This window comes from Myotis nattereri, assembly GCF_964212035.1.
Source record: "Myotis nattereri genome assembly, chromosome: 1".
In the NCBI taxonomy this organism is placed as follows: domain Eukaryota; kingdom Metazoa; phylum Chordata; class Mammalia; order Chiroptera; family Vespertilionidae; genus Myotis; species Myotis nattereri.
In genome coordinates this window covers 209285467-209310821 of record NC_138075.1, presented here as the reverse complement: position 1 = coordinate 209310821, position 25355 = coordinate 209285467, and the positions used below count along the sequence as shown (strand labels likewise).

The window sequence follows — 25355 nt, the reverse complement described above, 5'->3', positions numbered from 1 at the left end:
AGTAGTTTTATTGCTAGCTTTACCCAGTGGCCAGATAAGTTTCTATTGAACGAGTACAAAAAACATTTTACATAAATGTTAAAGGCACGCTTTAAAATCAAATACCCATCGCATTTTGAAGTTATTTATTACATCTTCTTACAAACTAATACCTTTTTAAAGTATGATGCCATGTAAGACACTGTGTAATATGAAGTGAGAATTCTCGTGATCCGTCCGCCATGTGTTAAGGAAGTATTTGCCTTGGTTCAACAAACCAAACACAGTAGATGTCTGCAATATTTTAATCAGAGGGAAAGTGACAAGCTTCATAACATTTCTATGTCACGGTCCCACACTTGATAAAATAATTTTGATGTTATATACGTGGGATGTTCCCAACGTGTAAAGCTGGGAGAAAACTGGCTGGGAAGGAAGTAGGCAATCCTATGAATTATGCTTACGCTTTTACTCACTGGTGTATAGTGCATGCATTAAGTGACATTCTGAGGAACCTAAGAGCAAATGCAGTTTTCAAACACCATTTCTTTTCCTGACATGACAAACAATGCTCTGGATACTGCCTCATTAGGTCTCACTGAATGACCCAAGAGGTATTTTTCCCAACAGCAGGAGTCATTAGAGCTAAGCAATGTGTTCTGATACTTCCAGTTATGTATAAGTGAGTTCCAATGTTCTCCCGCATAGACCATATAGCTGAGATCATACTTCCATTATTATAACCAATGATCACATCCCAAAACCTTCATTTGTCTCCCACTTTCTAGTTTCTTTCCCCACAGCTTTACGGAGGTATAACTGACAAATAAAATTGTAAAATATTTTAAGGTATACATGATGATCTGATATAAGCATGTGTTGTGAAAGCATTCCCCCCAGTGAGTTAATTAATACATCCATCACCTCACATATTTACCGTGTGTATGTGTGTGTGTTTAAGAAAATCTAAGTTCTATTCTCTAAGCAAATGTTAATTATACAATACTGATTTATCAACTACTGTCACCATGTTATACATTAAATCATCAGGCCTTATTCATCTTATAACTGCAAGTTATGTATCCTTTGACCAACCTCTCTTCTACCCCTCCCCCCCTTCCCTTCACTCCAGCAACCACTTTTCCGCTCTCTGTTTTTGAGTTTGAGTTGTGTGGTGTTTTTTAAGATTCCACATGTAAGTGATACCATGCAGTATTTGTCTTTCTCAGTCTGGCTTATTTCACTTGGCATGAAACCCTCCAGGTTAATCCATGTTGTTGCACAGGATGGTATTTCTCTTTTTTAAAAAAGTTGAATAATATTCTATTGTGCATGTTCACCACATTCTCTTGACCTACTCATCCATCTGCCAGCAGACACTTCGGCTGTTTCCACACCTTGGCTAGGATGAATGATGCTGCAGGGAACACGGCGTTTGCCTCTCACTTCTGACCTTGACCTCGTATCTTTCCAGCTCACTTCGTTTAGTTTCATTCACTAGAAGCATTCTTAGGCTCCTTAAGACCTTCAATCCATTCCACTTTGCTCATTTTCCCCACTTCCTTCACAGCCTGGCCTCAGTTTCATGGCCAAAGAGTATACTCACCTCCTTATCAACTCCTTCAAGTCCTGTGCTCTTTCTCTCCCCCTCACATGTGTGTGGCTAAGCCCTGAACCTAAACCCAATTCTGCTTACTCTATGGGTGCCTATGGACGGATGGAGGAAAAGAAATTAGATCACTCTGGAGATGCATCTCATCTTAAATTAACTTTAAATTTCAAGTGAGCACGCAGCATTCATTACCTGACTACCGTGCAACTCGTTTTCCCCCTCTCTGAAGAAATCTCATCTTTTACTCTTCCCCGCACTTCTAATATCCCCCAGTGGAGTGGCCATGCTGATTTAATTTTTAAGATTATTAATAATCATTCAAGATGTTCATTTTCCCCATCATGAAATGTACCAATCTCCTGTGTTCACAGCCATGTGAGCGAGGCTCCCTTCTCTTCAATCAGTACCGCTCTGCTTAAATAACTTTTCTCCAGTCATATCTATAATTGCTCAGTGGCCAGAATACATAGTCAGGAATCTGAGGACAAATGTGCCACACTGTGCTGCTGCTGATTTTTCCGGCAATGATGAACCAATGGGCACTTACATTGCTTCACAGCTGCCCAGGGCCTCTGCTGGTTTAAACATCACCCTCTTCCTAAAGAAATTAACTTTTCTTGCAATTACTGGATTGTCTGCATCAGCATAGAGGCAAAGTATACACTCTCCCATTTTAAAGATAAATCAATAGCCCCAAACCTACCTCGACTTCTTGTTTCTATCTAGTCACAGCCTCATTTACCTACATGGCAAATTCCTTGATAGAATATTCTGTAGCAATCACCTACATTTTCCTCCTTCCTCAACCCTTTTCATTTCTTTTGCTGTTTTACACACACACACACACACACACACACACACACACACACACATATATATATTAGGCATTTAAATTTAGGATGTTCCAGGGCTTGTCTGCCATCTCTTTCTCTCTCCCATACAACCCCCTCTCTCATTCTCTCTCTCAGATCTCACCCAAACTCATGGTTTTCAATAAAATCTAAATACTGACTTCCCCAAAATTTACATTTCAGCCCCAACCTTTTGCCTGAGTTTTTCATCCTTATATCCAAACTGCTATCCAGCATACCCACGTGTATGTCTAAAAGGTAACCCAAATTCCATGTGGCCAGAACAGAACTCTCCCTTTTCCCCCTCTGTCTCTGATAATGTCACTTACATCTGCCTGTTGCCCACGGCCAAAACACTAAGATTCTAATCCTCTCAAACTGGTATAGCCAATCAATGTGAAAAGCCTTACTGGCTCTGCCTTCCAGTATTCTTGAATCTGAACATCTTAGCAGATCCACCCTAGTCAGAGCTGCCATCCTCACCCACAGAGGCATTCCTCCTGCTTCCATCTCTGACCCTTGAGAGTACGGTTTCAACAAAGTAACCAATGCTATTTTTTCAATGAATGTAAATTGGAGGGACACTTACTATTGCGTGTGTATTTTTAACATCTGCTAAGTTCTTGTCTGTTTCTCTATGGAGGTGACCCACTAAATCCTAAAATCCCAAAGGATCTTTGTGTTGAAACGTGGAACGGACAAAGAAAGGTAACCGGGCTGAGACCACACAGGATAGGCAAGGCAGGGGAAAATAACTTCACTCTGAGAGCAGCATCCTGGCTGTTTATACTTTGATTTTCAAACTACAGGATGGATTGACTTTAATTATAAAAACAAAAAATCAATTTAGTTGCACCACAAAGACACAGCGTACCAGTTTTCGACTCTATAGTTCCAATTTCAGTAAAATACTTCAAATCCAGTCTTTCAAAGTAGGACTTGAATATCTGAATTATTAAAAAGTCCCCCCAAAAGAAGAAAAGCCTCTAAAAAAAAGTTAGCAACCAGTCTTTTTCTGCCAATATATTCCCAGGTAGTAATAGCGTCAGGCTGAGAACAGTGTTTAATTAACCTCTGGAGAGGATAATAAATTAAAGGAACAGAGAAAATGACCAGATTTGGGGGGTGGATTAACTTCTCTAGTAAGAGAAATGGGGAAGTACATCCTCGGTAATAAAGAGTGGCAACTTAATCGTGACCGTGAATTTCAATGCTCTTGTGCGAAGCAATGCTGGAATTCAGCCAGACAGGGCTGGAGGGATGGGGGGACGACCAAATATACTAATGGGACTACTGAAACCTTCCCCCCAAAAGTGAGCCCTCCTCCAGGAAGGAGACTGAATGGGGAATGGAGTGTATGTGTTTGGCTCTGGGTTTCAACCACTAGCTAAATATATGGTCCTATGCCAAGGATGGAACCTTTGTTCATCTATTTCTTCATCATTAAGAATTGCCATGCATAGTTTGTTGCAAGGAACACACATATTAACTCTTTTTGAAGTTTCTAGCAAATAACAAGTATTAAAGAAATGTAGGCTCCTGTCCATATCTGTGGACAGGCAGGGTGGGGAGAGTAGGATCATGTGGGGCTCTGGTAGGGTGGCCGCTTCCACAAGGCCCTCTTTCTTATCCTGTCATCTTTTTTTTTTTAATATATTTTACTGATTTTTTACAGAGAGGAAGAGAGAGGGATAGAGAGTTAGAAACATCAATGAGAAACATCGATCAGTTGCCTCCTGAACACCCCCCACTGGGGATGTGCCCGCAACCAAGGTACATGCCCTTGACCGGAATTGAACTCAGGACTCCTCAGTCCATAGGCCGATGCTCCATCCACTGAGCCAAACTGGTTAGGGCTATCCTGTCATCTTGAAGCAACACACCTCCCCTAGGCTGCAGAGCTGCTGGGCTGGCAAAAAGACTCTACGAAGAGAGTAAACTCTCTTTCAAAGAGTAAGGGATAAATCCGGATGCTTATATATTAAAAATACATACAAGAGTAAATAAAAGTATATGCGTAAAACTCAAACATTAATCAAAACCACCGCCATTTCCCATACACCATCATTACGCTTTCCTGGACAACTAGAAACAGATATCTTACCTGGGCAAGGAAGACACTGGCCATCCACTCCATCTGGGTTTGTAAACTGTCACAACACAGGTGCCTGCAAAGCAAGATGTATGACTATATAGATAAAAAAGTCTATTCTCCAGTGTATCTGGTAAGTAAGTGATCAGAAATCTCTTTGGTTTCTCTGACTGATGGCTTAATGCACTCAAAATGGGAGTATTTCAGTACAGGTTCCTTAGTGTACGATGTCAGGATAATAGTGTACATATGCTATTTTAAACAAAATATAGCTAAGGTTTTGATAATTGCTGAACAATGATCAGCAATATTTTTGGAAAGGTCAACCTCATTTGCTTTTTCAGGTACAAGCCTTGGTAAGACACCTTTTCCCCTAGAAACTCCCAGCTTAAGAAGAAAAATGTGTGCTTATTTTCTTAACAGCAGATCTTTAAAAAGGCTTAGACCGTCTCCATCGTTATGATTATAAACATTAATACCTACAAGACTCGTGAAAAAGAAGCTAAATGAAAAAACCACTCCCCGTCCAATAACACCTTTTACTGAAAACCTGTATATACAGAGTGCTTGCCCTCAAGATTCACACAGTCCACTAGCGGAGCCGGGAATGTAAACAAATAAAACAGTGAGAGAAGCGCAAAGTTGAACATGAACATAGAAACAGCATGCTTGGGGATGAGATGGAGGTTGTTTCCTATAAAAGGAAAATGTTGTAACTGATGGCAAAATGAGAAAATGGGCATTCGATGCCACCATCTTTTTTATATTCCTGTATAATAAAATTAATTTTTAAAAATGTTAACATTTCTGAAATATTCTTCATTGAAAGATTATCATAGAGACACTGTCCTTTTCCATTTACCATATCCAAGAGAACCTTTCTCAAGGTTTTAATTAGATCATTTTGATTACACACCACTGTGTACAAAATACTGTAGATACAAAGTAGACATAAAGATTAAAGGTGAGAGTTACAGGGCTTTGGGGCATCTGAGTTATGGCTTGAATGAAGGACAGCGGAGTGTGCCTCGTGGGCAGGGAGAGGTCAGTGATGAGGAAGAGGCAGCACATCGTACGGATGAAGGCTCAGTCAGGGGACCACATCTATTAAACATGGAGATGTGAGACAGCAAGGCATGGGTGGTGAATTCAAGACATAACTGTTTTATCATTAAGCAAAAAGGGAAAGTCATGGGCAATGAAGCTGATGGAGCCCATATTTGAGGGCCTTGCATGCCAGGCCAACCCTTCTGTGCTTTATCCTGTAAGGTGACAGGATTCACAGGAGAGTTTTAAAGCAGGAAAGAAATGTGATACATTTTAGAAAGTCTCTTTGGGGCTGGGTGGAGAATGTCCTAGAGGACAGAGGCAGGGTCAGAAGCAGGAAGAGCTTCTGCCAAACTCCTGGCAGGTGAATGAAGGCAGGGCCCTAGGATATGGGGTGTGGTGAATCAGAGACAGTGAAGAAGCACGTCTGGTATGGCTTGGATTCATCAGACGCAGGAAGGTGAGAAAGAAGGAGACATCTCATATAACCTTTCGGGAAAGTGGCTTGATCTGTTGACATCAGTGGAATCAAGTACATACATGTAAAGAACAGGTTTGAAACCAAGATTTTCCTTTCTAGCTGAGTTTGAAGCTAGTTCTTCTCCCTTACTTAAAACTGAATGTTGCCTGCTTATCCCATAAGAGCCAGGATCCCACACTCAACAGTAACTAGGAAGAAATCAGATATAGCTGCTCTTAAGAGGCACTGGCAATTAGGATACACGGGACTGGAATGGACCTAAACTCTGAAAGCAAATATAGTTTCCTCTTCCTAGACTCTGTTTAGTAGAGATTTTACCTTCGCTTAGGCGAAAGACTTCCTGTCTATAGATCTATCTGCCAAGTCACAACATTATCCGTTTACTGAAGTTATATCGATACACCAGATCCCCAAACTGCCAGCTGGAACTTACCACTGATGTTTTTCAGAATACGCTGTCAATCCCCAACTGCACCACATGGGGAAAAAACACAAACATATTCAAAATGACCAACTTTACCAGGAAACAAGATGGGGTGCTAAGGAGGAGACACTTAATGGTGGAAATGCCTAACAGAATTGGCACCCACAGTGAAGATGCCACGGGTGTGATTTATCTGGAGGTAAATGATAACTATTGAGGGACTTGGCTACACATTTAAACATGCGGGGGGAGACGAAGGGAAGGAGCCTCCTGATCTCATGGAGCAGTGGGGGAAATCTCTCAGAAGATAGCCTTGGCTGAGTAAAAGCGGATGTCTAGAAAAATGGCCAAAATAAGATAATATTCATACTGACCCGCTGATAGTGTGAGAATTTGAAAAATATGCCAATTGCAACACAGGTAATTGTATTGGGCTTATAAATTAAGCATGGAGGCAAAAGTGAGAATGTTTTCAGATTCACAAACCATAGACAATTCATTAAAATGAAGTTTCATGAGATTAGGTGTATAAGTAGAAAAATTAATTAGTTAAATCAAAGTAATTTCTGATAAGAAAGTACAGTATGGCCCCAGCCAGGTGGCTCAGTTGGTTGGAGCGTCGTCCCTTACACCAAAAAAGGCTGCAGTACAATTCCCAATCATGTCACATACGTACATAGGTTGCTGTTTCCATCCCGAGTAGGGGCATGTGCAGGAGGCAACCGATTGATGTTTCTCTCTCACATCAATGTTCCTTTCTCTCTGTCCCCTTTCCTAAAATCACTGAACATATCCTCAGGTGAGGATTAAAAGAAAGTAGGCACAGTGTACACCGAATGCTGGGTTGATTCAAGTGTTAAAGAGGAACAGAATGTGTAGGAGGGGTCCATCCACGTGCTGTGGATTTACTACCAAATTTGGCAAAGCAAAAAGGGCAAATTAGAGAGCCAGGCTGAGGGCAACTGTCTTCCTGTGGGCAGACTTGCCTGGAACATTCCTTGTGTTCCCCGGCCTTGATTGAGCAAGGGGTAGGATGCGGACAAACCCAGGTGTTTCCCAGCAGACAGGGCTCCTGGGATTTCTTGTTCTACGAAGGGGACATGCACTCATCCAGGAGCTGCCTTTAGGGGAACGGCCTCCCTCCTCAGCTACCCACACACGTTCCCTGGATCTGGCATCTTCAGAAACTTGTCTAAAGCGTAGTTTATAAAGTTAGACCAATGCCTCCGATCCTCATTCCTTGAACAGACATACATTCCCAGAACGTTTTCAGCCACCCTTCCCTTTCAAGCTTTACCTGGTTGGAGGTTTCACTCTCTTTCTCACTCCAAGATAAAACTTCATTGAACTGAGAGGAAACATTTTGTCATGTTTGCTACTCTGTAAGGAAAACAAAATAGTATGTAATTGAACAGACTTTACAAATATCCTTGTTATTTGCCTTGAATGGCGATTTGGTTTAGAATTGCTTAGTTTCGCCAATGCTTTATGAATGTAATACCAGCTCTTAGTAAATGAAGATTGCTTTGATTAAAATGTTGTAAATTTAAATAGATAAGTTTGGATATATATGTCTGTTTATATATGTATATTTAAACACACACATAATAATCTCTTATTCAAAACAGCTGGAACCAGATGTATATCAGAATTGATAATTTTTCATTTTTTCATATTTTAAAAATACAATACAATGCATATGCAATATGTTATATAACTCCACCACACTACCAGTGTTGCTTGGGGCAGCACCCTTTATTCAAATATATTCATATTTCCACATTAAAATGCATGATATTTCATATAGTGTGCGATAAATAAAGGCTATAAATATTGTTATAGACAATGCTTGTATCCACCTCTACCCCCAACTGCCTATGTTGAAATCTAATCCCCAGTGTGACAGTATTTGAAGGGGGGGCCCCTGGGAGGTAATTAAGTCATGAAGGTAGAGCCACATGAATGCATCAGTGCCCTTATAAAGAGGCCAGCGAGCTGGCCCGCACTCCTCCCACCAAGTGGGGATCCAAGCTGGCAGTCCACAGCCTGGACGAGGGCCTCACCAGACCTGACCCGGCTGGCCCCCTGATCTCACAGCCAGCCTCCAGAACTGTGAGAAATGAAACCAATGCCTGTTGTCTATCAGCCACCTGGTCCATGTACAGGACTTTCTTACAGCAGCCTGAGCTGAGGCAAAATCGTGTTGGTTTTGGGGTTTCAGAATTATAGAAAACATATTGTGAACCTATATGGGCACATACTGAACTATCTCAAATATCCATCTTAATGAACATTAAATTCATGAAAATAGACTATAAAAAAGAATTTATGTACATTTGCTTTAGATCAATTACACATTCTCCGTACACATTCTGGCATATTTATTTGTGATTAATATTTTTAAAATGTTAATCCTTGAACACAGAACATCAGGAAAGTTGCCTGACAGAAGCAAAACTTGAATCCTTATACTTTCATTTAAAACCTTCATATCAAATCACACGAATTTTATGAGTTATCCTTGCATAACCTGCAATAGATTTTATAAAGATAATAGCCATGGAAGTAATTAACACAAGCAGTCCCTATACCCTAAGTATTCCCCAGGAAAGCTCGTTTCAAACTGTTAGGCAGACAGCATTTATAGCTGAGAGCACGGGTGTGAGGGTCACAGAGACCTAGGTGCAAATCTGTCTTGCTACTTATTCATTTGTGGCCTCATGTACTTCTCTCAGCTCTTTTTCCTATAATCCTGACCTGAGGATATTTTTCCATTGATTTTTTAGAGAGAGTGGAAGGGGGGAAGGGGGAGACAGAGAGAAACATCGATGTGAAAGAGAGACAGACACATAGATCGTCTGCCTCCCGCAGGAGCCCCAGCCAGGGCCAGGAATCTAGCCTGCAACTGTGATACACGCCCTTAACTGGAATCTAACCCAGGACCCTCAGTCTAAGGGCCGATATTCTCTATCCACTGGGCCAAACTGGCTAGGGCCTTATTTCTTGCTTATAAACAGGGATAATAACAATACTGACTATCTCATAGGGTCATTATGATGATTACATGAGAAAGTAGAGTTACTATGAAGGGTTATTACACAGATTAAATGAGAAAAATGCCTGTAAGGTTTTAGTCTAGTAACTGGAATGTAGAAAGCACGCAGGGAATTATAGCTATTATTATAAATTTACAACGCCCTGCTTCACTGAAATAGCAATATAAACAAGTTCTTAGGGTCCTAAGACAATGCACAAAAGCTCACTGGACAAATATGTAGCTCAACTCAGTACAATTCTATAAAACTTAGACTCTTACTATGAAATCTGCTCTTTATGAAAGCAGCCACCTTTGAAAAGGGTGGAAAATCTATATAATAAAAGCCCAGCAGCCATTAAGGCAGAATGACCGGTGGCTATGACACACTGGCCGCAGGGGCCACCACCAGCACCGCTGCGGAGCCCAAGGGCCCCGGGGCCAGTTGCGCAGCCGCGAAGGTGCTGGTAAAGAAGAATGCGACGGTGACCAGTGTGAGTGTGCAGCTTGAGATGAAGGCTCTGTGGGACGAATTCAAGCAGCTGGGCACCGAGATGGTCATCACCAGGCTGGCAGGTCAGAGCACCCCTCTCCCTGCTGCGACCTTCCCCACATGGCGCCCGTCTCAGGGAACAGGCTTTGGCCCGATCCACGCGAGCGAGTCTGAGAAGCGGGGTGGGGGGCGCTGCCTGGCCACCTGTGGGTCCCTCTCTGCGTGGGCCGGCTCCTTCGCTCTTCGATTCCCGGCTCTAGTGACAGCCACCTGGTGCACTGGGCCAGAGGGTACTGCTCCGGAGGCCAGGAAGGCGGCGGAGAGAAACCCTGTGGACCTGATGCCCGACAGCAGCCCAGGACCTGGCACCGCCAGAAACGGACTGGCTCAGAGCTCACCGAGCTTGGGGGGAAGGCAGCCGCCTGAGGGGTCTTGCCACCAGCCGGCTCCTGGTGGATCCCACCTCAAAAGAAACTCGGTCTTTGGTTCCTTAGTTCAGTCTATCCCAGCTAAAGAGGAGTAGCTGGGCACATTTTAGGGGAGAATTAAGACTCTAAAACCGTGTGTTCTGGTTCCGTGGAGATTGCTACCCAGTTGTGTTAGGCCTAAATTCAGCATGATTGTGGGGCCTGGCTCTGCCACTGGGCCTGCGTCTTCCAATTGGCCTGTATGTGTTGTAAGGGCCCAAAGAAAAGAAGGGGAACAAGTTTTTCGATGTAATGGATTTGACCAACAGACAAAGGCGAGTGCCGGGCTGTGTCTAATGTACACACAGAGATACCAGCTCTGAGTCTGCCTGGCCAAAGCTCAGTGGGTCTTCTTCAGGCCTCTCCCCGAAGCCAGCCACTCCTATGATTGGCTCCCCCAGCTTAATCAGGGGTGAGGCTGGCCGGCCAGCCAACCTCCAGTGGCCCCTCCCTCCTGGCCTGCCTGGCCAGCCGGACCCCATCTGTGCATGAATTCATGCATCGGGCCTCTAGTATGTTTATAAAATAAAAACTTGGTTTCCACGGAGAACACAGGTTAGGAGAATATAGCAGAAAAAGTAAGCAGGAAGATCAAAAATTATGCTTTGGTGACCAAAGGCCTCTGGCAGCGATGCTAAGGCCTGGAATTTACATGGTGGATTTGCTCTTAGTCACTATTATTAAATGTTTGCTCTTATAATCATAGTAGATAATTTAATAACATATATATTTTGGATATATTTTCTTTTATGGTTAGATTTCTAGAAATGGAGTATCAGTTCCTTACTGAGGCTAAAAACTTCAGGTTGATTTTAAATATGCTAATTTGCCATCCAACTACAAAATGACTCTTAATCAACATAAGTATACAAAAGGACAAGGATGAAGGAACTCCGTCTAAAAAAGACTAAGGTGGGTGAGCCCCTGAAGAAAACCAAATAAAATTCAACCTAGAAGACTTAAAAGTCAGCTGTGGTTTTTAACATTTACTCTCACGAATATAAACCTAAGTTCATGAGCCTTGAAATCTGGCGTTCGGTTCACTAACCCCAAATTCTTATGTGGCTTACTTCTGCAAACTCCAGCCTTCTTCTACTGAAAAAAAAAAAAAAATCTGAAGAAGAATAACAAAGGATATCTTGGTACCTGCACAGACTCCCTGCTGGGTCTATCAGAAGGAATGCCGAAGTGGGAGTTCAAGTAGGGAAGATAAGACAGACCTCTGAATGGAGGGATAAGGGCTGCAGACTTCAGAGCTGGCCTACTAGCCCCCATGCCTGGACATCCCACTGTCTTTAAAAGTGAGTATGAGATGTCTACACAAAATTGGAACGTATGATTTATTTAAGGCCACACATGGAGGCTTCTCTGGAGAAACATAGAGGGAAAGGGGTTAAAGGTGTGGAGAGCTCAACAGATACTTCCCCCAAATAGGGCCATCCTCTCTTCAGAACATATTAACAGATATGACTACCCTGTTCTTTCTTTGTTCATCACCAAAACAACATAGTGAAGTGCCACACCCTTACAGTAGTATGCAAGCAATGTTTACCTCAAGTGAATTGTACAATTCAAAATAAAAAAGTATCTCCAGGTCCTGCTGTCATTTAGCATTTAAAATAATTGCATGGGTATTACCAGAATCTCAAGGAATTAGAGATGATACTGCAAATACCTGCCGGGAGCCGGTCCATGCTTGCTGTTTCAAGGGACCTGGCATATATGGCATACTGTTCTTAATATGTTTGCTCACCTTCTTGGCACTATGTATTTTAACCAAGGTCTCTGAGAAAGGTTGTTTCCCCAGGTAGGGATTTTCCCCTGAAGTTAGGGAGGGAATAAAACCTCTTAACTAAGTGCCAGGTGTGTAATTAATCACTTTAACTACGAACAATCATGCTTAAGCTACATAATCTTTACTCCCTGGAATGGAGATAAGAAACGCCCTAACCTTTGTAATAGAGATTGATAGGATTGAATCAACTGGTATAAATACAGTTGTAACAAGACAGCAAGAGACAGAGAGAGAGACAGAAATTGGCACAGAACCTACACAGAACGTTCTCTAGAGACAGAAGAACTTCGCTGGAGAGAACATGGCAAAAGATCCTGGACTGAACCTGACTACAGAAATTGGCAAGAGAACCTGACTAGAACCTGGTGACTGAACCTGGAATGGAGAACCTGGAGAACCTGGCTGGAGACCCTAGCAAGAGAACATGAACACAGAACTTCGCTGGAGATCCAGAGCAGAACCTCTCTGGAGATCCAGACCAGAACCTGGCTGGAGAACCTGGACTGAACTTGGCTGGAGAACCTAGCGAGGGAACATGGCTACAGAACCTGGCTGGAGAATCTGGAGAACCTAGCAAGAGAACATGGACACAGAACCTGGCTGGAGATCCTAAGCAGAACCTCTCTGGAGATCGAGACCAGAACTTGGCTGGAGATCCTGGCTAGGCTGCTAATCTACTGAACACTGTCTCCATGTCCTTCCTTCTTCGCCGACTCCGTCTACGCCTTTGGGAACCCCTGGACCCGCTGGGGTTGGACCCCGGCAAATACCCATGTGACCACCACTGAAAACTAGATAGAGAATATTTTTTTTTAAAGATTTTCAATTGATATTTAGAGAAAGAGGAAGGGAGAAGGAGAGAGAGAGAGAAATGGGAGACATTGATTAAGAGTGAAACGATCAGCTGCCTTCTGCACTCCCCCTACTGGGAGTGGAGCCCACAACCCAGAAATGTGCCCTCCCGGGAATCGAACCTACAATCTTTCGTGTCACCTCAGCAAACACTTTCTACTTTCTATCACCATTCATGGTTTTGCCCGATCTTAGAATTCTTACAGACAGACTCAGATGGTAGTGTTTTGTGTGAAGCTTCTTCTACTCCACAAGGATTTCAAGATGCATCCATGTTGCTGCATGCATGAGTATTCACTTATTTTACTGCTGAATAGGATCCCATTGTATGAACTTATCATTCTTATATTGACAGTCACTTGGAATCTTTCCAGGTTGCAGCTTTTATGAATAAAGCTGCTTATGAACATTCCTGAACAAACACTTTTATGGACATAATAACCAGGAACAGAACTGCTGGGCCCAGGGGTAGATGCTCTAAGAACCTTATCTAACAACTGTCCAACATTTCTACACAGTGATGGTGACCGTACCCCTCCATTAGCAATTTATGAGAGTTTTCGTTGACCAACGTCCTTGTCCACATTAGGTGTTGTCACTCTTACAATTTTAGTCATTTTAGTCAACTTAAAGAGTCAAATAGTATATCAGAGTTTTAAATTGCATTTATTAATTTCCATTAGCTAAACTCAAGCCACTTTTGCCTTAGGGCATGACACACTCTCCCGGTCGATTTTATTGACTGAGATGCTGACTAATATGCTCGTTGAAGTAACACATATAAGACTTTTCTTTAGGACTTAAGTCATCCCCCTGCCCTAAAAAATGTGAGGTGCTCATAAAGGCCACATGTGGAGTTTTCACTGCCTTCCTGAGTGCATTAATGGCAAGTCCAGTGGCTGAGAGGAATCCTCAAACTTCTCTGCATTTTATTTTATTTTATTTCTACTGGCCTTGACTTCCAAGAGAGAGGGCTGAGAAAAGTATAAGATAAGAATGTAAATACCTACACAGAAACGTGTACATAGATACTACATATGCAAATACCTTCAGGTCCTTGTAAAGAATCAGATATCCATCTCGTAAAACACAGTGCCGATCTTGAAATTTATTTCCAGACAGTATTTTAGATGGTTCTTCTTTGATTTTCAGTGCTCCCTCTTTGATACTTTCCAGGGCATTTCTCTCTGTAAAGTACATTGTTTTTGTAAGTGAGATACATTTTCATTTATTTGGAACAGAATAAAAACTTTTCTATACTTTCAGTTTTGATATTATAAATAACTTATTTCCTATCATTAAGAAGCTGATGGTTAATTTCTGGGAACAGCACATTATCAGGGGTGTGTCGGATAAGTTGCAGATCCAACAACTGGATCTATTTATATCAGTAATACAGAGGCCTGCCTGTACTGTCCCATTAGCACTTAAAACATGGCGAGTCTCAATCGAGATAAAATATACTTACAGATTTTGAAGACAGTTCAAAACAGTTAAAAAAAATCTCCCAATTTTGCAATATTAATTACATGTTGAAATGATAATATTTTGGATATGTGAGTTTAAATGAAATATACTAGTAAAATTAAGGTCACTATATACATAGGTATTAATGTGGATCCGAAGCAACTTAAAATTACATCATCAGCTTGCCTCATATTTCTTTTCAACAGCACTCATATAAGACTGCAAATACACAGGTAAAGAGGGCAACCTCTACCAGAATTCTGATAAAGAACTCAAAGAATTTTTAAGTTGATCGAGAAATTCCTGTCAACACGAAACAGGTAAAAGTAACAGGGCAAAACGGCTAAGGTAGCGTATTTAACATCAACTATATTTCATATGCAATACTGTGATTATCCCACGCGTAGGAGTCTTTTCAACTAATTTTATTAGAAAACACTTTTTGGTAAGAACACCAAATTCGTATTTGCATAAATTTATCACTCTATCTCCATAAATTTATCATGTATAACTGTATCAATATATCTCCAATCTAAAACTTTTTCCTGGAAATCCAGACAGCGATCAGCTGCCTGCCTGAGACCTGAAGTGCGGTGGACAGAAAGAACAGTGAAGCCAAGTAGCCATGACGCTGTCATTATGATGTCCACTCCTGCTTTTCCTATAAAACAGGAAAAATCACACTTGTCCTGCAGGTTGCTGTGGCCCACATATTAGATGGTGTCCACAAAAGATGCAGAGTGGGACACCATATCAGGACTTGAAACTTTAGCAATTTCTTAGTGTTAAGGTTATACACTTTTAAAATATTCATGCATAGTTTCCAGTTAAAAGACTTGAAGACATGTTTTAATACAACTGGAAGATCAAGAAAAAAATAAACATGATATAAAACTAGTATACATTTTAGACTTTTCAAATGTTCATGTATTTTATGTCATGTGATTTGCATGCAACTTTCTGAAGTAGGGAGTAGAGGTAACACAATCTCATCTTATTTTTATTTAAATATTAGAGGCCCAGTGCACGAATTTGTGTATGGGGTGGGGAGGGGGAGGGACCACGGGAGGTTGGCTGCCAGCCCCAAGGAGGGAGCTGACCCTTGGCCCCCCTGGGAAAGGGGCCACGTCTGCTGCCACCCACCCCTGGTTCCCTATCCCAGCCTGAAACCCAAAGGTCCTGGCTGGGTCGGGAGAGGAGGCAACAGTTGCTGGGCTGGGTGCAGAAGGAATGGATGCTGGACACTGACGCTGCCATTGGTGCATCGCCACTGTGCAGTTCCCCGCCTTCCCTTGCCATCGCGCCACCACTGCGGTGGGCAGGCAGCCCCCGGGGAAGGGAGAGGATGGGAGTGAGGCAGACCCTTGTGTCAAGGGCTGACTTTCAATAGATAGCAGGGAGGGAGCTGCTCTGCTACTTATGAAACCCTGACCCAGAAGCAGGTCTCTAGGAATAGTTTAACACCAGGGACCGATGGGGGCCAGCTGGCTGCATAGGAGGAGGGGCCATGGAAGGTTGGCTGTGGGAGCACACTGAGCATCAGGAGGCAGCTCCTGTGTTGAGCGTCTGCCCCCTGGTGGTCAGTGCACGTCATAGCTACTGGTCGACCGGTTGTTCTGGTTGTTCAGTTGTAACGGTTGCTTAGGCTTTTATATAGATAGATATTTTTATTGATTTCAGAGAGGAAGGGAGAGGGAGAGAGGGATAGAAACATCAATGATGAGAATCACTGATCGGCTGCCTCCTACACACTCCCTAATGGGGATCGCACCAGCAATTGGGCATGTGCCCTTGACCAGAATTGAACCTGGCACCCTTCAGTCCACAGGCAGATGCTCTATCCACTGAGCCAAACAATCTCATTTTATGAATGAGAAAATTGTGGCTCACAAAGGTTATGTAGTTTAGAAGGCAATTGTTCTAGAATCACAGTTCAGGTCTCTTAATACCTAACACAGAATCCTGTCTTTTATACTGAGACACTTCTAAGTAATCGTCACAATTATGATCACCACCATTACCACAATAATAAATATCTGGGTGCCTTTCCTGAACTCATGTACCATTTTACACTGCACTCTTTATAACTTACTCTTTTGATGATTTCCATGACACTGCTCTGTCTTTGTTTTCTTGAAAGCTTTCTAATTGTTCCTTCATACACCATGGGCCTCTCTTGCTACACCCATCCCTTACATGCAAATGATGGTAACTCTATACTCAGCTTTCTAATGTTCTGTAATAAGTAAGCAGCATGATCTGGTGTTCTCCCAAGGAAACCATGTCCCATGCAATGAGCTCCATTGCTTCCTTAGGTCCCTTCCAGACATCTACCCCTGGACACACTTCACAGTCAAGTAAAACCCAACACATCCAAAACAGAATTCAGTGACCCTACCCCTGTGTCAACCCAATTAGTAACCTCTTCTAGGCTCCCGTTCTTAATGGCTCAGGAAGCATTCAAAGCAAGAGACTGAGAAGTACACACTGTGGTCTCTGTAACAATACACTGCTAATTTCCCTTAGAAAACATGCCCTTACTACCCAGATAAAAGTGAGAGAGCAGTCCAGTGAAATTTTGTCCGAAACTTCCTCTCAATTACAAAGTGTTTTATTCATTTATATTTTTAAAAAGTTTACTCAACGGGTACTTTTAGTGAGCAAAGGAATGAGATAGAGTCTTATAATGGAAGATCAAGACATACAAGAAAAATTACACAGGAGATATTTCCTTGACCAAGAGACATGCAGTGTGAGGAAGGATGTCAATGACCTTGGAGCTGAATCACCTTTCTGTGCCTGAAAGCTCTGCATAAACATACGCATCCTGGCCTACAGTAGTCACCTATAGCATCTTGTGTTTGTATTTACATTTATTTTTAAACAGTCCTCATACATTTAGCTTTTTTGTTCCTTGTGGGAAAAGATATCCTCTATATTTTCCACAGATTCCTGTATGAAGCAGAGAGCTAACAGAAACTTATCAATTGGTTTTCTCAGTACCAAATAGTAACATGAGAAAAAGTCAGGACATTCCTACTCTATCTACAGTGAATAACAAAGACTATCATCAAGTCCCAAGAAAATACTTCCACTTGAAGTGGACTAGGTCTTACCTTCGGATTTAAAAAGATTTGATGGAAGTGGAAGGTAAATTATTTTAGCTAGACTATGATTTATAGACTCATACTATTTCTGCTGACATTTTCTTTTTATTTTCTTGAGTCAGTTGATAGTGGATGGCTCAGCTTTCCAGGTCTGAACTTGCCGGAAGCAGATGCATTTTAAACTATTGGATTCTAATGCAAATTTAATTCCAAAGCATCTGTCCTATGCAGCAATCTAAATTTAGAAACCCACAGGGATCTGCATTTGAGTTACATCTTATATCTTAAAAGTATTTCTTCCCCATTGAGATCATTAAAACTAGACTCCCATGCATTACATTCTATGGAGGTAGTTTTTAAAGAACTTTAGCACGTAAAATAAGGCTTCAGCAACATAAAATTATTTATTCTGGAACCTTACAGAAGCTATAAATAAATGCCTTACTTGTGATAGAGATGTTCAAACAACTCAATATGAGAGCTAATGATAAAAGATTGTCTAATAAGGTTAGCTATGACAAAGTCTATTTAGCCATTTTAATGAAGTTTTATACTCCCTATCTCAATGTCGCGGTCATAATCCATGGGGTAGAAAAGAAATTTGAGGACTATTATCTTTCTTTTCAAGTTAGTTAACTCCTCATTACAATAATGACAATGGCGCAAACTGTTTCTAAGAAATCAAATGTCGCTTTGGAAAAGCACCGAATTGATTTTTAAGTAGAGGCAACAGAAAATTCATTTACTCTAGTATACTTCTATAAAAGCAAGGTATGTTACCTCATTACCTTAAATGAATGAGCAGAAATTGAGTGTTGGCTGATTCTAAATCTATTCCTACGGCTATGTCTACATTTTAAACTGTTCAGAAAAAGTGAGGAAACTCAGAAAACTAACACCCCTAAACCTCCCAACGTATTATTTGATAAAAATTCTTCATTTAGCATGAAGGTGGTGAAAACATGTCAATCGAAAGGATATGCTTAGAATTTATTACATTAAAAAGCAACTATCACATGGATGCTGTTGTAATAACCTGGTTATTACTTCACAGGAAAGGAGGAAAGGGAAGACTAGAGGCAGGCATGCCATTTACACAGCTTTGCCCAAAAGCTGCATCTGACACTCTCCAAGTCTGCTCCCCACTGAGTGATGGGGGAAGGGACCATGCCCAGTAAGGTCTGAGTGATGTGGAAAGGTGCCTGCCTATCTGTCCCTCACACCCCCAAACAAATTAGTGGTCAGAACGGGCATGGCCACTGCAAGCACATGAAACCTGAATACACTTAAACAATCCAAGTTCTCGTTCTTCTCTCTCACATGCTGGGTCCTGTGACTCCTGTGGCAGGGGCTCACAGCCGTGTGGGGCTGCTCCCCACAGGGACTAATGGACTTTAATGAGTGTGGGTGCTGAGCCACACCGGCTCTAACGTGGAAGGGAAGCTCTGGACATGGCCTTGCTTCTGGCTCTGCTGGAGCCTCAGCTGCACCTTTTCCAGGACTGGCTTAAGGGGCAGGGGGCTTCGGAGCCTGAGAGACATAACTTCACCAAATAAAGCCTTCTTCCACCTCCCATCCGCCCGTCGGGGCCTCTGAAAATTCTTTCAGCCATTTCCTAAGAACCTATACCTCGCTCCTACGAGCGACAGGGAAGTTTAATTCTCCTGTAACAATGCAATTAATAAAATGCAAGTCACACAGATATTTTTGTGTGTAAATATATAGTTGGAATAATGTTAGGTGGACAGAGAGTAAAATTTGTGGCAACTAGGTGTCACGTTTGCGGGGACAGAGTGCAAAGGTTATTGCTACTCAATGCTTCAGAAAATGTTAACGCATTAGCTATTGTTTTACTGAGAGAGAACGTGGTTGTAGTTTCAAACTTAGCTGATTTCTACTTGGGCCCCAGCTTAGAAAAAGAAAATCTTCAGTGAGAGAAATATTTAACCTTATTCCATCTTACTGTGAAGAGCAATGTATTTCTGAGATGACGCCAATATTTCTAACGAATTGACAGAGACATCACATTCCATTTACTTTCATTATTTTCCTTTCAGATGCCAAGTTTAAGAAGTGGATGTATGGAACGGAGCAACGATTCTGGAGTTGGTGGTCATTGTGATTGATTTAGGAGACATTTGCCAAGACAGAGACAAAGCAGACTGAACATCTAACTCCCCGAAAATCTATCACCAAGTATATCCCATAAAACGTGCTTCTAAATGCCAGGCTGCTATAATACACAAGTATAGGGGACAAAAATCATTATTTAAGAAACCGATTTAAAAACACATGCACACACACAAACCACAGGCCAGAGCCGATTTAAAAGGGTCATCCTAAATCCACACAGATGCAGAACCACCACAGTGAAAGCGATTGTTTTGCTTTGGCAATCTAAATATAAATCAAGCTCTAATGAACAACATTTATACATAATTTGTTGGCTAGAAAACTATAAAGAGTATTTTAAAAATGTACTTCATAGGTACTCCTCTATTTGACCCAAAATACAATAACTACTAATGTGAAATGGTCCAATTAATGTATTTGCTGACAGTGTCACACTAAAACCTGATGTTGTTCATGCAATGAGACCGTTTCCTGGTAGGAAGAACTACAGATATGATAACAAGCTGCATGTTGGTTTGGCAAACTGAGGTAGGAATAGTGCAAGGACAGGGATGTGCTTCAGCTCCACCCTGTTCGAGGAAGGAATGAGACACGAGAGTAACACCAAAGTTACTCTAGAGAATGTTTCATCCAAATCCTAAAACTGTCACGTACCAGTCAGCCTGCTTCCACTCTGGGGTTCTCCAGCTCTTACGCAAGGTGCCGGTCTAGACCTTATAGAGGCGTGATGCTTTCACAACAGAAGGACACACTCACAACCCCAGGAAGCACAGGAGTATGGGAGGCATCATTATACTGCCCCGTCTTCCTACCCAGCTTGTGGGCAGAGCCCATGTTCCGTCACACTACCATTCTTCTTGTCTTTAATCAGCATAAAGAGCTTAAATCAAATGTCATTGCTCTCAACCTGCTCTATCTCCTCGCCCCCACCCCAAGACCAACAGAACGTAATGGTGTCCTTATTTGGATTATTTTTCACTCCACCTGCACAAAACCTCACTTTACACCACAGCCTTTTAAGATCCTATTTTTGTCTATTTGTATTCACATAGCCAGCCCATTAACATTCAAACAAGAGCTGAGGTATTATGTCTAAGTGTATTATGTCTAAGTGTGGGTTTCAAGTATTTCGCAGCATGGAAGAATTAGACATTTAGAGGAATACTAGAAAATTCTCACCGGAAAACACTATACATTTACCTGACAAGTTGGCTTATTTTCTAAAAGAAAAAAAACCACAAGAACTTATTACATATGTTTCATAATGTTGACAGGACTTGGTTCCTAAGCTCCACAATTTTTCTTTATCTTAGTGTTACAATGAAAAATACAGAATTTAAGAACTAGAACAGATTTCACAGATTATCTAAATCAGAAATTCTCAGCATGGGCACCACTGACATTTGGGGCAGATAATCCTTAGTTGTAAAGAGCTGTGCTGTGGATTGTAGGATGCTTAGTGGCATACCTTTTGTCTCCCACTAAAGACCTGAGGCACCACCCCACCCAGCTGTGACAGTCAGAAACGTCTCCAAACATTGCCAAATGTCCCCTGGGAGACAACACTGCCCCACCCCTGAGAGCCACTGAATACCCAGAGAACTTTCATAATTCAGGAAGAAGGTCCACCAGCTATCTGAACATCAGAAAAACAGTGAAGTATGGCAAGAAGCCCTTCCAACATAAACCGTTCCTTCCAAAAACGTTAACTTGGTACCATCAGATGAGCCAACTATTACCGTAGTGCTAGGCTCCAGGAAACCTGACTCTGGCACATGGCACTCCTGTGCACATACCTGCTCTTCCTCCTCTTGGACAATACTATGTCAGCGGGATCTGCAGTTAGCTACTCATTTTTACTTTTGACATTTGCAAATGCCACTTGTGCCGTAGTCACTATCCTTTAACCACTTGAACTTTCCGTCGGAGTTGCAATGTGAGATAACAGCAGCACCTACCGTTATAGTGTCTGATGGTGTCGGTGGTTAAGAACCTCTTCACCACGAGATAAGCAGAGCCAGGCTCAGCTAATGAGCTCCACCGAAGCACCTGCTCCAACACATTTTCTGTGTAGTGAAGAGGGCGCTCTGCAAAGTAAAACCAAAGCAAGTTAAAATATCATTTTTTAATAATTACACATTCTTTAAGTCCTTTAAAAAAATCTGTATTCAACAATAAGCATACTCATATCTTGTTACATAAATATAGCATTGACTACATAAAAGAGACTGTTAACATCTAGAACACCAGTAAGTATACAATAAATTTTACTGTATAAATGAATCTATGCAGGAACATTTGTGGTTTGCTCAACTATTTTTAAAACATCACAGATGCTATCCTTTAGATAAAAAAGATAAAATTTCAGAAATAATGCTAACCTTATATATATAAAAAATCAGTATCTTACACTATCTTTTTTTATCTTTTTAAATATATGTTTATTGATTTCAGAGAGGAAAGGAGAGGAAGAAAGAAATAGGAATATCAAGGACGAGAGGGAATCATTGATCGGCTGCCTTCTGCATGCCCCGCATTGGGGATCGAGCCTGCAATCCAGGCAGGTGCCCTGACCGGGAATCAAACCATGACCTCCTGGTTCATAGGTTGATGCTCAACCACTGAGCAACACTGGCCAGGCTTACAGCACCTTCTTTTTAATTTAAAGCAACATTCTGGTTTGCTTATGAAAATCTGTCTATTTTTCACATGCAATAACTGAGAAAGGACTAGCAAAATTACTTTGTCCAGTAGCAAGTGATAATATAAATTAATCCTAAAGATGAGCATATTATAATTTCTGATCAATAGTGAACAACTTATAGCTGATATTCGTATAGTCAATTAATATAAAATCATAAAATGTAACTTCAACAGAGATCATATGAAAACAATCAATATTCTAATAGTTAATCTATGTTTAACTATTGGTGGAAACATCAATCAGAAACATTATGTGACAGTATTATACATTAACTGTTGATATAAAGAACCAAAAACCAGAAGTTAATGACCTCTTAAAGATTTCTCCTTGATAAATACTCATCCATATACATTTTGTTTTAGGCAATCATATTTTTTAATGCATGAGAAGTTCTTAGCACTGAGTTAAAAAAATAGATTTTACAAATACAATGAAAGCCTCATAGAAAAGTTTTTTGCTGATCAAAATATGCCAATCATTTAATAAAAAGTTACAACAAAAGCATATATTGGGGGAAAAATTCAATCCTTTCACAGTACACTAAAAATAGTATAATTGAAACAGCAAGAACATAAGCTCTAACAGGAAGATGCTGATGTAGCTTCCCCAATAAAATCACCAAACGTAAGTCAATTCAACTCTTTCACACCCTTCTAACTGTAAAGCACACAGCATCTGAGATTTTCATTTTGGTTAAAGTAGGAATGGCAATGACAAACAAGAAAGAATCTGTCCATAGTATCACAATCACATATGAACCATGATATTTTAATTTGTGATAAAATCACAAGTATGACAACCAAATAGATAATATTCCTCTTAACATATTCCATAGCATACAAATTGCTGAAAATTCAGTGTAGTTACTAGTCTGTCCTGCTATGACCACAGGCATTCCAGAACTTATCAACAACCTCAGGTCCACAGAAGAAGAAAACAAATTTTCTGCCTCCAATGTAAATACCAGATTTTTGCTTACTATTCAGTACAATGTAATGCAGTTCTGCATTCTGTGTTTATTGGAGCAAGCCAATGATGATGGCAATTCAAATAAGGAAGAAAGAAATGATGGATGGTTGATGGATGGATGGGAGGAAGGAAGGAAGGAAGGAAGGAAGGAAGGAAGGAAGGAAGGAAGGAAAGAAGGGAGGAAGGGAGGGAGGAAGGGAGAGGAAAGAAAGAGCAACTAGGCCACACATCTTGAAGATTTATCTCCCTCTTGTTTACAAATATATCCCTGTACACAGTAGAGTGCTGAGTATGTATATAATAGATGTTCAATAAATATTTGAGTAATGAAGTGCCTTATGAATTTCTATGGTGGACTATAATTAAAGAAAAATATCTGTAAGTGGATCAATGGGCAGAATATAATTCTTTGTAAAACTAAAGAAAATATTTTATGCTATAGCAATCTTGCTTTTCTTCAAATAATTTTGCAATAGGTTTGGCAAAGATCATAATTGCCCATAATTTGCCAAAGCTATAATAAATTGGTAGTCTTCTATTAATAGAGCTTATAATTCAATTGAACTATATTTAAAAATAAAACTAATTATAATTTGAAGTCATAGCCACAGCAATCAGATAAGAAAAATAAATAAAAATGTATCCAAACTGGAAAGTAAGAAGTAAAACTGTCACTATTGCCAGATGACATAAAACTTTATATAGAAAAACCTAGACTCCACCAAAAAAGTATTTGAATAAATGAATGCCTACAAATAATTTTATGTATAGTTACATTCACAATCATCTGTCATGAGAGAGTATGGTGTGTAAATGATCTGGCATTAAGTTATTATTAGAAATAACTCATTTATGTACTACCCATAGCATAAAAATTGCTGAATATTCAGTGTAGTCACTTAAGAACAGGTTATGGAGGAAGTTAGCTAGGTAAATCACATTATTAATAGTTTCAAACCTTGTTTACAGAAAAATACCTGGCCTCCCTTGTTAAAACGAGAACTATCCATTTTTCACTTGAAATTATAGGTATTGTGGTTAAATTTCTGGTGATAATGACACAGGATTTCCCTGGACAACTATGACTTCCCCAATAATTAAAGTCTTAGTGCCAAACTTCGAGTGGTGCAAGTCTGTCCCTGTCCTGTCCGTATAATTAGAGGGCGACTGCATGATGTATCAATCAAGGGAAGGGCTGGACGGGACCCCAATGAACAATGAACAGATCTTCTGTATCAGAGCAGCTCTGAGGAAGAATTAGTAAAACATTTCACTGTGATACTGCTGCACAGACAGTGTCTCACAAGCTTGATCTGCTCGGTGAAAAAGCCCACTTCAATGAGGCCCTTCCCAATGTAAGTTACTGTTTTTCAGCAAGTCAAGGACCTACAGAATATGGGGCTATGCCAGCAGGGGACAGGCTCAGTTTTAGGGTGAAGCATTAAAATAAAAGCACCCTTTAGAAGAGAAGCTCTTGATGAAGGTAACAGCCTCTCCCAGGGCGGGTTTCAGCTTGTCTAACGATTGGCAGCAGTGGGTCAAGGATGCTTGGCATCTTTCAGAAGATGGGACGAAGGAAGACTTTTTCTCTATCCAATACAAAGTCTTTTAACAGTTCTTTTAAAAAATTATTTTTTTGTTCTTTTGACCGTTTGTTAACTGAAGTAAGACACAGAGAACATAAAATTTGCCCTTTTCACATGTACCACTTTACGTACACATTTTACATGTACAATTCAGTGGCATTAATGGTGTTGTAATTTCAAGTGTCCCACCAGGCAGTTAGAGTGAAAACCTACTTATAAATTAACTGAGCCTAGACTCTAACTCCGCTTTATGCATATAAAT

At 40.9% G+C, this 25355-nt stretch overlaps 1 protein-coding gene across 1 annotated transcript in view; it reads right to left on the bottom strand.

Annotated features, from left to right (window-relative positions):
• ARAP2 (ArfGAP with RhoGAP domain, ankyrin repeat and PH domain 2) overlaps positions 1-25355 on the bottom strand; it is a 154684-nt gene that overhangs the window by 7413 nt on the left and 121916 nt on the right. Inside the window, exons 27-31 of the mRNA XM_081089492.1 lie at positions 21793-21921; positions 14175-14314; positions 7784-7866; positions 6496-6531; positions 4547-4610 (exon numbers count right to left, since the gene is read on the bottom strand). Coding sequence (XP_080945618.1) covers positions 4547-4610; positions 6496-6531; positions 7784-7866; positions 14175-14314; positions 21793-21921 — 452 coding nt within the window. The remainder of the gene's footprint in view (positions 1-4546; positions 4611-6495; positions 6532-7783; positions 7867-14174; positions 14315-21792; positions 21922-25355) is intronic.